Source organism: Schistocerca nitens, chromosome 5 (genome assembly GCF_023898315.1).
Source record: "Schistocerca nitens isolate TAMUIC-IGC-003100 chromosome 5, iqSchNite1.1, whole genome shotgun sequence".
NCBI lineage: Eukaryota > Metazoa > Arthropoda > Insecta > Orthoptera > Acrididae > Schistocerca > Schistocerca nitens.
The window spans coordinates 307774092-307786710 of NC_064618.1; the positions used below are offsets into that span (position 1 = coordinate 307774092).

Sequence of the window (12619 nt, forward strand, 5' to 3'; positions counted from 1 at the left end):
CTAATTGAGCGTTTTTCCAGCCAGAGAGAAATTTCTTGCCGTTGATGTTAATAAGTACTCTTTGTTTTCTGTTTGCCAAGTATGATGACATCCAGCTAAGAGATTTGCCTTGAAAACCATAGTGTGCCAGTTTTTGGAGAAGCAGGTCATGATTTACTGTGTCAAAGGCTTTGGACAGGTCACAAAAGATGCCTGACACACACATTCTATCATCAAGACATCTGCTGACTTTTGTGACTAATTCATTTATTGCATGGATTGTGCTGCGGCCTTTTCGGAAACCATATTGATTGCATAAGATAATGCTGTTAGATGAATTGTGATTTTCAATCTGATCACATGCAGCTCTTTCAAATATTTTTGAGAAAATTGGTAACAGTGAGATTGGCCTATAGTTGCCCAATTCATCTTGTTTGCCTTTTTTATGTATGGGCCGAACTTCTGCATATTTTAATCGATCTGGGAAACATCCCTCATCAAATGATTGGTTGATTATGAAAGAGAGTGGATATGCAATACTGTGATGGACTATTTTTATTATTTCAGTGGGGACCTCATCCCACCCCGCAGATTTTGAATTTTTTAGGGACATTATGATTTTGATGACATCTGAGATGGAAACATGAGAAAACTTAAAACATGTGCAATTGCTATCTGTCATATTGGGCTTTGTATTTGGTGGTGAACAGTCACCAAATTTGTTACAGTTTATGAAAAAGTCATTGAATGATTCACAAATGGCACTGGGTTCTGTAACAGCTCTACCATTTATCACTATTTTAGAAGGGCATTTTCTCTCTGCCTCACTGCCAACTTCACTTCTTATAACAGACCAAACAGCTTTTGATTTGTTTTTTGCATTTGAAATGAAGTTGTTATTTGCAGTACGTTTTGCTAGTTTAACTATTTTGTCAAATGTTTTTTTGTATGTGCTCACATACTTAAGAAATTTAGGGCTTCGATTTACTTTTGCCTCCATATGCAGATTCCTCTTAGTAGCACTAGACACTCTAATTCCTTTTGTTACCCAGGATCTACTTTTTTGGGACCTGGTCCTCACTGTTACAAAAGGGAAGCATTCATTGAATATACCCAAGAATTCAGTTAAAAAGTTATTGTAATTGTCACTTGTGGAAGTGTGTTTGCTGACTGTCCACTTGGTTTGGCTTAGTTTTTTGCAAAATACTTCCACATTTTCTTGACTGAAATTCCTACATCTTTTTGTTGTGCAGACTAAATTTTGCTTCGGTAGTGATACAAATAGTGCTTTATGGTCTGATACTCCTAAATCTAGAAGAAACTTTTCTTTTACATAATAATTATAACTACTTACAATATTGTCAATACATGTTGCAGAGCTTGCTGTAATTCTTGTATACTGATCGAAATTGAGATTTAGCCCATTTGTGGCTACCAGGTTCTTTAAGTGTGAAGAAAATTTGTCATCAGTCCTTACATCTATGTTGAAGTCAGCACATATAACCACTTTCTTGTACAGTTTCTCACATTTTAATTTATGTAGCAATGTATCAAACTTTTCTAAAAATACAGAGCTTATATGGTACCCAGGGGTGCGATATATGCTGATAATTAGTGTGTTATACTCTTTAAGATCTATAAAACAACTTTGAAATGTGCCTTCTTCATTCAGATGGCTAAAATTCTGTCTGATATCATATTCTACCATGGAATGAACTAATATGCAAGAGCCTCCATACCCATTGGTCCTACAAAAGCTGGTAGCTAGTTTATAACCTGTAAGTTTATTTAGGAGACTGATATTTTCAGATTTTAGCCAATGTTCATTAAGGCATATTACTTTCACAGATTGTTTCACACTTCCTAGCAAAATTTCTATATCATAAAGCTTCCTGATAATTCCTTCAGACAGACCTCTTATGTTCAAGTGCATAACAAAATTACTACTGCATATATTATTAGGTAGAGGGTCTTTAAAACTAATTTGACTATAAAGTAACGGAACGTCCACCTGAGTGTTGACTGCTTGTTCTGGATTCGTTGTATTGGGCCAAATTCGGATAGAACTGGCCCCCTTCATCAGTTTCCCTGTGCGTGAGCATCTGGATGATGAGTAGGTACAGTTTTCTTGACGATAATTTCAGTCTTTGCTGTATGTTCTGAGGCTGGTTCTGGCACCGTCTCATCTTCTGGACGTGATGTTCCTGTTTGAGCTGGCGCTGTGTCTGCGATTTTGAAATTGTTTTCTCGTTTATCCATTTCCTTGGTCGAAACTGGTTGCACAGCAATTGGTTTTCTTGCAACGTCATCGTCTTTTTGTATTAATTTTGCTAGCATTTTGCCAACGTATGACTTGCCAGCGTTATTATAATGTAGTCCATGTTTCGTAAACAAATCTCTTGCATCTGGAAGATCAAGAAATGTTACATTTTGTTTGGACTTACATATTTTGTAGAATTGTCTGTATGTCACATGAAGACTGACTGTCCAGAGATTGCAGAAGAATGTAACATTTCAGTTGGTTCATGTCTTAAAATCCAGACACTGCATCTTGGAATGTATTTATTGTATTGCTGCCAATTTCATCCCATAGCTCGCAAGTCAAGACCAGAAAGACCTTCGCCTTTCAATCTGTGAAAAGCTTTTGGATCACGCAAATGAGAATGAGATGTTCCTTAAGAAAATCATAACTGGTGATGAGATGTGGGTCTACGAGTATGTAGTTGAGACCAGATTCAATCTTCACAATGAGTTGGCGAAGTTTTTCCAAGACTAAAAAAAAACTCATCAGGTCAGGGCAAATGTCAAAGCTGCACTGATGGCTTTCTTTGACTTTGAAGGATTAGTTAATCATGAGTTCGTGCCACAGGGACAAATTGTTAATTGATGGTACTATCGGGATGTGTTGCGATGCCTGCAAGAAAATGTGAGAAGGAAAAGGCCTGAAATGTCACAAGGCAATTCATGGCTCTTGCATCATGATAACGAATCTGCACATTCATCCCTGTGCGTGACTATTCCACAAAAAACAAAATCACTGTGCTGCCTCATCCTTCATACTCTCCCGACCTGTCCCCTGCAATTTTTTTTTTTTATTTCCAAAGTTGTAAACACCATTGAAAGGATGAAAATTTGCAACAACTGGTGAGATTTGGAGTGACTGATGAGATAAAAGAAGATTTGCAGATGGCACTTCATGTGATCCAGCAAGAGGCTTACCAAGACTGCTTCTGGAAGTGGAAATGGCGTGGGAGTGGTGTATGAGTTGTGGAGGAGAATATTTCAAAGAAAACCATGAACAATAAGTAAACGGTAAGCACAGGAAAATTTTGTGGACAAAGTCCCAGAATTTTTTGGACAGACCTGTTTATGCTCTGTATTTTGCATTTTGCAGTAGTTCCACTTCATAATGATCATATGGCTGAAATTGCAGTGTAAAAACAAATAATGTATAATTAAAAGGTAATTATGATGTTATTTATATAATTTTATATGATTGTGAACCCTAGCTACAAGAAGTTATTACTTCGCATGCCCTATTCCAGTTTCAATATGCTGTAGAAAGAGAACTGCAGCTCAGAATGACATCAAATTTGAACAGCTCATTATTGATGCAGAAGGAAATGTCATGAAAGAAAAAAATAAAAATAAATAAATGATCAATTAACGTAAATGGGGTTGGTTACAAATGACAGATGAATCACAATACAATAGCTATGGTTTGAGTTGTACATTACACTATCCGAATTGTTCAATGTGCATGACTGTACAGGTTCAGCAGTCAACAGTTGTGGTGCTATTAGTTAGGTAAAACCATCCACCATGACAAGGTCATACCACATTGGATGGGAAAAGTGTCCCGAGGCCAAAAACTGCATAAGAAGCACAGCAACATTGATTTTTAATTGTCCTGGGGCCAAAACCCGCATAAAAAGCAAAATGACATGTTTCCAATTGTAGTGTACAATATGCTGCTCACCATTTTCTGAAACAAGTTGAAATCAAGAAATAGCATGTTCCACAACAGATATGAGTGTCTTGGGGTTCATGTTCAGAATTCATTGTGTGATGTGTACCTTCAATTCAGCTACGTTCATAATTGGAGCACCGAACATGTCATCTTTCAGATAACTTCACAGCCAGAAGTCACGTGGATTAAGATCAGATGATCCAGAAGGCCACACTGTGGGAAATGATGGTTGATAATTCTAGCATTTCTGAAGTGCCTTTACAGCAGCTGTTTCACTGGCTGGGCTGTACAATGTGCAGAGAGTGCCATCTAGGGAAAAAACACACAAATCCACACTGTTGACGGTTGGAATGATGGTGTGCAAATGACTCTCATAGTATTTACCACTGATGGTACAGGTAACAGAACACCCAAGACTCATCTCCTAAAGAGGGGGGGGGAGGTTTTTTTTTTTTAAATACAGTAAACAAAGCCATAAACCTGCACCTAGAATCACCTTTGCAGGATGAACTGGTACCAGTTGATGTGTGTGCAGATTTTCCATTGCCCATATTCTGCACTTGACATGTCGAAGATGGAAATGGCCCTTGTCTGTCCACAAAATGTTCCATGTCCATTAATTGTCCACTTCAAAATGTTTGTCTAGCTGGCACATCAGCAAGCAGCGACTCCTGAGAATAGGTGATTTTGTATGAATAACAATGCAGGATGTTTTATAGGATTTTATGCACTGAGCTTGTAGTCACATCCAATGTTCAGACAATTTACCATGCATTGCATGTCTGCACATGACTGCCACATCTTCGACAGACATCAGATCAACTACTTTCCTCCCTCTGCCACACTGCACTTCAAAGAAATTTGTCTTTTATAATTTTGCATTCTTTTCTCCACTCCCTTAGCAGACATTTGACCAAAGCGTTTTCTCATGTCCTTGAGTGTCCAGAACTTCTGTAGGGCTACTGGTGCATAGTCACCATCCTTTACCAGCAGTGTGTAATTCTTCGTGGAGACAGTCATGGTGGGTGTTGCAGATGCGAACTGAGGAACAATGTGTCTGTTGAAGTGCATATTCTGATGCTTACAGTGCCACCTACTGGTCAAATTTTTGTTAGATTTATTTGTTCTGTGACATTTCCCCCCATGTCAATAATATGCTGTTCGCATTTGACATCATTATGATCAGTGAGTCTCTTTCTACAGCTTTTTGAAACTGGAATTTTAATTATGAACACCCTGTACATAGTATCACAGCTACCAAATAGTAAGTATTTACTGTCATTTGTGTTTGTTTCCTTAGAATTATGTAAATGTCAAGATGTAAGGAGTTTATATATGTAAATGATAGAAACACGTCTTAAACTAACATTTTTTCATTTGTCTACCAGTTCTGCAAAGAGGGAGCAGATTGGAATGTTTAGCTGTTTTTGTTTGGTAATACAAATTAGAATACAAAAGTAAATTCTTTTAATTACATTGTATACAGCATAATTAATTCCAATTTCAAAGATTTTTGTACAATTAAAGAACAACTGTGTACTGCCGTGTAGCTGGTGACCTCGTTTCATATGCTGTCTATGATTTAGGTAAGCGATAGTACCCGCCACTGAACAGCAACTGATGTTCACGAACTTTTCTGTCAAGGAAATGTCTTAGTTCTTGTATATTGCATTCCACAGATGTTGGTCCCTGTGATGCAAACATTTTGAGCATCTGATGTATCCGCTCTAGAGGCATTGAGTCCAAATTTGTGAGCATTCCAACAATATATGACCAGAATACCTGTAAGATACAAAGAGGGAAAAATCATTAACCAGCCTAATGAAGTTAACAGAATGGACCATAAGACAAAATTATTATGTAACAAAATTGAGTTTGAACAAGCTGCAGAACTAACCACATTTAAGAAAAATTACACTTACAGATTTAACCAATGCTTCATTGGTTGACGGTAGAATTTGCTACTGTAAGTTAATTATATAAATAATATATATACTTCTGGATTATAGATGGTGGTTGATGTTAATGGAACCACAATTTCATAAAGAAACAAAGTTGCTCCCTTTTCAACTGTAAAATAATATTCACATATGAAATAAAACAGGACATTTCCTCAGTTTCTAAAGAATTACAGCACCTTGATGTTATCATAGGATGTAGCCAGAACTGGAAATCGTAATTAAATGGCAATTTTTATGAAACAGATAATAGTGACGTGTGTTCCCTCTTCCAATATCTTGACAGATTCTAGAGACCTCAGTGAGTTCATTCCTTGTTTAAAAATAGATTTCCATTCCCTTTTCCTCTTATACCATCAACATTTCTCACAAACCTGCTGACGATCCACAAACGAATGCCCTTTCATAGCAAAATGCCACCCAAGACTGAAACAGCTAAATCAGAACTCTGCCGCAGATCTGACTACATTTACTTATGCATTTAAATGACAAAATATCTGTCTTATTATCATTGCCAACTCTCAAAAATTTGTGTTTTTGCATTCTTCATGTCCTCACCATTACTAAGTCACCCATATTTCCAGGCCCTGCCTGGGATCCTATATTGCTGTGGAATACCCAACATCTGTTTCACACATCCATCTTCTGCTACAGCTGAGCCATTGGTCTCTCCTGCCTCATCAGAGACAAACCCACATATGAGTATGGCTGCATCACCTGCCAATTTCACTGAGCACCAGTGCTTGTATTCTGATAAGTTGTTTCTTCACAATAATGTCACATGCAGACACTGTAATTGAGCTTTCTATCATAGTTACTGTGGTGGAAGAAAACATGGGTGTAGAGCTTGATGTTTTGTCAGTTACACCACATATAATTAATAATGAATCATCCCCATGTTCGTTAGTTAACAGTTCGTAAAGCAGTTGCACTAGTAATTGCAAATCTATGTGAGGTTATGGTGGAGCACAGTTTCCGTACCATTAGCATACCCTTTTTGTAGAACTTTTTGAATCTGAAGTTAAGTTTCGAAACAACACTCCAAAGGGCTGCTCCGTTCAAATAAGGGAAGTCTTCCACTTCATTTCTCAATTTCTCTAAAATGGTCACTACTGCTGAAAACTGTTTTCTCACATCTAATATTGAAAACTTTGCGAGCTTTGGAATGGATTCTTTGCTGAGCTAGAGTTCACATACCAACATGTGCTGCACCTGCCCCCCCCCCCCCCCTCCCACACACACACACCTGTGCAGCTACATTGTGCCAACTGATCACACAATCCTGGGACTGCAGTTCGGCAGGTACACAGCACTGAGTGATCGTGTTGGGTGAAGTGGTTAGAGGGGGAAAAGAGACAGGGTACAAAAGGGGTTGGTGAGGGTGGCTGATGGCTTGATGGGAGCAACAAGGCTATGGGATGGGAACATGGGAGGGAGAGTATAATGAGTCACCCTCCTCTAACATTACCTCTTTTTTTTTTATATAGAGACAACCGATACCATGTATACTATTGATTCTTGCATAGGTTCAAATTATCTCAGCTGTTTTACTAAAGGAATACATATGATTTTGTATACAATGTATTATATTTTAGACTAAAATGTATAAAAAAGAAATTAATGTGTTACAATTGATATGTACTAAGAGTTAAAATTACTCTTCTTTTAAAAATAATTGAAATTACAAAATTTGTGGCATACTTAAAATTCATATTATTAATTGCACAAATAATGATATATTTTAGCGAAGATTCTTCTTTGGTAAAGAAAGTTTGTAAACTCTTTTGCTTTGTAAACTCTTTGGAATAATGTGAGTACCGCAGAATGTAAGTAGTGGTGGGCATTCATCTGATGGTAGTCGATGTTTTCTAAGTTTGCCACCAACAATGTAATTATTGTTTGTTTGTTTGTTTTCTTTTTTTTATTTTTAATTTGGAAAATACAAAAACAGTGTGATGTTGAAAGATGTGACAAAGAATAAATCTCAAGAACAAAATAGGTAAATCTTCAATCAGTTATTTAGTCATCAAGAACCGACAAAATCGAAATTTCAGCTGCAAGAATGTACCCCTAGACAAGACTTTGAACCATCATCAACAACAACAAGATAATGAAGATAAGTAAAAAGTTATTCTTTTGAATATCTTATGCCTCTTCAAGCTTTCAAAACTTGTGCAAAGAGAGAGAATTTTAATAGTGATTTGTGGGTTTACAAGACGCCACATAAGCACTCATAGAAATGCGACATACGGGCACCACAGTCAGTGAGTTAGTGCCCCACATGATGACAATGACATGGAGGAGTGGTTTAGGAAAGAATAACAGGACAGAAAAGGCAGAGACTGTTGGGTAAAGAGTATGGGTGCTCTGGGTTAGCAGAAACTGAGGTTAGGATGAGTACAGGAATGAAAGGTGTTGTGAGGATAACTCCCACCTATGTAGTTCAGAAAAGATGATACTGAGGGGAAGGATTCAGATGGCACAGCTTGTGAAGCATCTGTCGAACTTGAGCTCATTGTGTCCAGCACTGTGCTCTGCCACTGGGTGGTTGACTCTACCCTTGGCTACATTTTGCAGTGATTATCCATTATAGTGTCATATATAAGCTTTTCTGCAATTTCAGCCTGGTATCAGGACTACTAAAACATGAAAAAACCTGAGAATTCCAGGTAGGGGGAGCAAGATGGTGTCATAAGAAGATAACTTTCCTGATAATTAAGGCTGACCAGGGAGGGGGGAGGGATGAGCATCTTATAATAAGGACTTTTCTTTCCTCTCAGTTGAGGACACCCTAGTTTCTAAACAGTAATAATTTATATGGAATAATATTCACACAATTAACATACATTGAAATATCACAATCATGCAAACGAAACTTACTACTCACCATATAGCAGAGATGCGGAGTCACAGATTAGGCACAACAAAAAGACTGTCACAAATTACCTTTCGGCCAGTATGGCCTTCATCAAAAATAGATGATGTACACACACTCGCGCAAACGCAACTCACACACACACACACGAGTGTGGTGTGTGTGTGTGTGTGTGCGTGTGTGTGTGTGTTTCGTCTATTTTTGATGAAAGCCATATTGGCCAACAGCTAATTTGTGACAGTCTTTTTGTTGTGCCTGTCTGTGACTCAGCATCTCTGCTACATGGTGAGTAGCAATTTTCCTTTTCATAATATTGTTACATCCCATCCTGGATTTTCCATTGTTTGACTTTGAAATATTAAGTATTTTAAAATTTGTGATTTATATTAAAAAAAAAAAATCAGCACTAGGTTAACAACATAGAATTCCCTGAGAATTACAGGTTTTCCAGAAGAACCACCACCCTGGATATTCTATGTGGGCGCGACCACCAACCAACTGCTTACCAGAATGAATGGCTAATGGCCACCACCAAACAGCGTCCAAGACCAGAGCTGATCACCCAGATGCGCAACACACGACTGGGCATGACATGATCATGTTCAATGGATGCTTCACAACCCATGCCTTCTGCATTCTTCTCTCCAGCAACAGCTTTTAGGAAAGGTGCAAAAATTGATGCTCGTCATGCAGTGAAGACTTAAGAGGATTTCTAAGCCACTGGTCAATCATTATGAAATTGATAATAGAAGGGGTACCACAAGTGGGCAGGCTATGTGACAAAGAGTTTTTGATATGGAATGGGTTAAGGCTATCAAAGTGATTGGGAGGTTTTATTAATACAGTCTCTTAGAAGCCATCCATGAAGCGGAGGTCAATAAACAGGTAGGTGGCTCACTGAGCCAAAGAGGACCAAGTGAAAGAAGTCGTTGAGATCATGGATGAATTAGAACAGGGCGCGCTCACCCTGAACACATCTCCATAGACATGTCATCAATGAATTTGAACTAGGTGAGAGGTTCAAGACAGTGGGTGGCTAGGAAATGATCCTACTTGAACAAATTGATGTAAGATGGTGCTATGCGAGTAACTATGGCAGTGTCATGGACCTGTCTATAGTTTGTAAGCATCCAAATTGTACCATCCTAGAAATACTACAGCCGTCAAATGCCACACGTTTTGATATTAGTGATGACATCAACAGATGTAATATATCACCAGTACTGGAATTTTTGGTTACAGTTGTAAGAGATTTACAATGGCATTAAATTTCACTTTGCCAAAATGTTAAATACGCTGACATATAGAAACTATAGGGATTAATGACTGTCTTACGAAGCCTCTTTCCTGTGTTTCTTTTTAGTTTTATTATGCTTACACCTCTTTCTCCTCTTTTTTTCCATTTTCTTCTGATAGCTCTCACTTTGATGCCCATGTCTTCCCAGTGCCCTTGTTCTCATTGAGTATGGAAGGTGTACAAGCTTTCGTACCCCTTCTTCACCCCCCTATCCACCCACATTACTTGTTTTCATTCTCCCTTCTCTACACAATATCATGTAAATTCATTTCCCCACTGTCCCTACCACCCACATTTCAAAAACTGGATAAACAATCACACTGACGAATGAAAAATAAGTGTGAGTGTGTTTTTCTAAAATGGACAAAATTTTTAAAATTCTTTAAATTCATCTTTTTATCTGCCTATCCACCAGCCAGCACTTCATATGAAGGCAAGTCATCATTTGTTTTCTCGAATGACCATGATGATAAAGTGGGAACTCACCTGAAGCTCTTCTTCCCGCTGGTCATGTGCAGAAGCCATGGGGCTCTCTGCCTCTTCATCTTCACACATCATATCTGATGCAGTAGGACCTCGTGATCGAGGAACTGTCTCCTCCACAAGAACAAAGTTGTCGGTGGACATTTCTCTCACCAAACCCTAACACAGGAAGAAGCACACAACGAAACTAAGTAATTGTTTTAAAAGAAAATTCACTAGTTCAGCAATTTCATTTAGTACCAGCATTCCATTTACTATGACACCTACACCCCCTCCCTCTCCACCCTTCTTATAGACATGTGTAGTGAAGAATCTACAATAATATTTCACGTACTACACACTTGCTCATTTTCTTACAAACCTGTGACTGCCAAAACGCCATTCTTCTTCTTAAGATTGTTGGAGCAACTCGCATTTCCTGACTGAGTTCTTCAATAGTCCACTGGTCTGTTAGTAAAAAGGAAGAAGTTTCAGAAATTAAGAAGCACAGTTAAGGACAGAACAGCACTAAATGCCATTTAAACAGGAGGTTGTCATGTAATGTTGATAATTAAATGATTACTTAGGAAGCCACTACAGAACAAAGACACGTTGAGTAATTTTGCGAAGGTGTGGTTTTTGTACAATCGTGACAAATTTGTACCTGCAATCCAGAAGTGCAACATGTTACTGAGTACAAAAGCAATAGTGTTTAAAGTGTCTGAAGTATGATAACACTTGACAATAGGAAACCAATAAGTTTGTGAGCAACAACTTGCTAACTTGGTGACATCAACACTATTACCTTACAGAGTCATGAAATGTATTTGCAGTTGCAAATATGGACAACCATCACCTACATAATGGAATGACGACAATGAAAACTTGTGCCAGACTGGGACACAAACCCTGACTTCCCAATTATCGGGAGTGGTCACCTTACCATTAGGCTAACCAAGCATGACTCTTGCCTAGGCTCTGACTTCCACATGCCTTCAACCAAGTGTCTACAACCTGCACTCATGTATTCATTATGTATATTCCCACAGAGGGGAGACAATTTAATTGAAAGGCAGTTGATGGGTGTTAGCAGATAAATACAATATTGCAGTGTCTATGTTGTTCAGAAAAACAATGCACATCATGTCCGAAGGAACACTGTATGTCCAAAGGAACATTGCATCGTACTTCTGAACAACAAAGCCACTGCAATATCATATCTTAGAGACACTTTCCTTTTAATTCAATTTCTTTTTAATTGCCCCTCAAGATTCTGCTGGTAGTCTACCATCAATCTTCAACAGAATATACATCCCCTTGCCATTTCGTTAAGCATCTCTAAATTGTTAAAAATACAGTAAGAACTAATTTGATATAAAATAAACTGCATTTTTCCATTTTTTATATATACACTTTCAGGTTTCCTTTATTCTCTGTTAAGCTTGCTTTTAATTAAATGATAATGGTTTGTAAGGTTCCTTTCCTGAGTACCACATCTCCTTTCAGTACAATGTGTGGCATATGTTTCCAAATTATACCGTTGTCTTTGCTGTCTGCTCAATTTGTCACTGCATTTCAGCATTGTTCTTTCTTTTCACATCATCAGTCATAGGAAGGGGGTGGAAGATGATTATGTTCACCAGCCATTATATTTTGTGTTTAAAATAAACTAGTATTCTCTCTTAATAGCACAACTCTAGTCTCTGGAACATACGATTACGAAATACTGCTCTTCTGTAGGCCTTTCTTGTTGTAAAAGTTCTCCAGACATTCTACTGATGATTACCACAGTTCCACATCTACAAATTTTTTTAACAGTTTGTCCGGTATGCTACATGTAATTCACTAATTCTTTATAATTCCCCAACATATATTGGAAACAAATGTAGAATACTATCAAGATGAGAGAGAGAAATTTTAATGACATTATATTAGACTGTAATCTATCACTTGCAAGCACAACAAAAATTGAATTGTATAGGCCAGGCTGTTCTAGCTCGTCAGCTCCGTTGTGAGCCACGGAGTGCTCCCTGCTCCAGGGAGCCGCGTCGCTTGCTATGGCCATTCAAGTGGGCCGG

The 12619-nt window shown here is 38.0% G+C and overlaps 1 protein-coding gene across 2 annotated transcripts in view; it reads right to left on the minus strand.

Annotated features, from left to right (window-relative positions):
• Positions 1-5399: 5399 nt before the first annotated feature.
• LOC126259223 (anaphase-promoting complex subunit 2) overlaps positions 5400-12619 on the minus strand; it is a 96024-nt gene continuing 88804 nt past the window's right edge. For both annotated transcript variants that reach the window (XM_049955835.1, XM_049955834.1), the window contains exons 12-14: positions 10924-11009; positions 10566-10721; positions 5400-5731 (exon numbers count right to left, since the gene is read on the minus strand). In XM_049955835.1, coding sequence (XP_049811792.1) covers positions 5525-5731; positions 10566-10721; positions 10924-11009 — 449 coding nt within the window. In that variant the 3' untranslated portion in view covers positions 5400-5524. The remainder of the gene's footprint in view (positions 5732-10565; positions 10722-10923; positions 11010-12619) is intronic.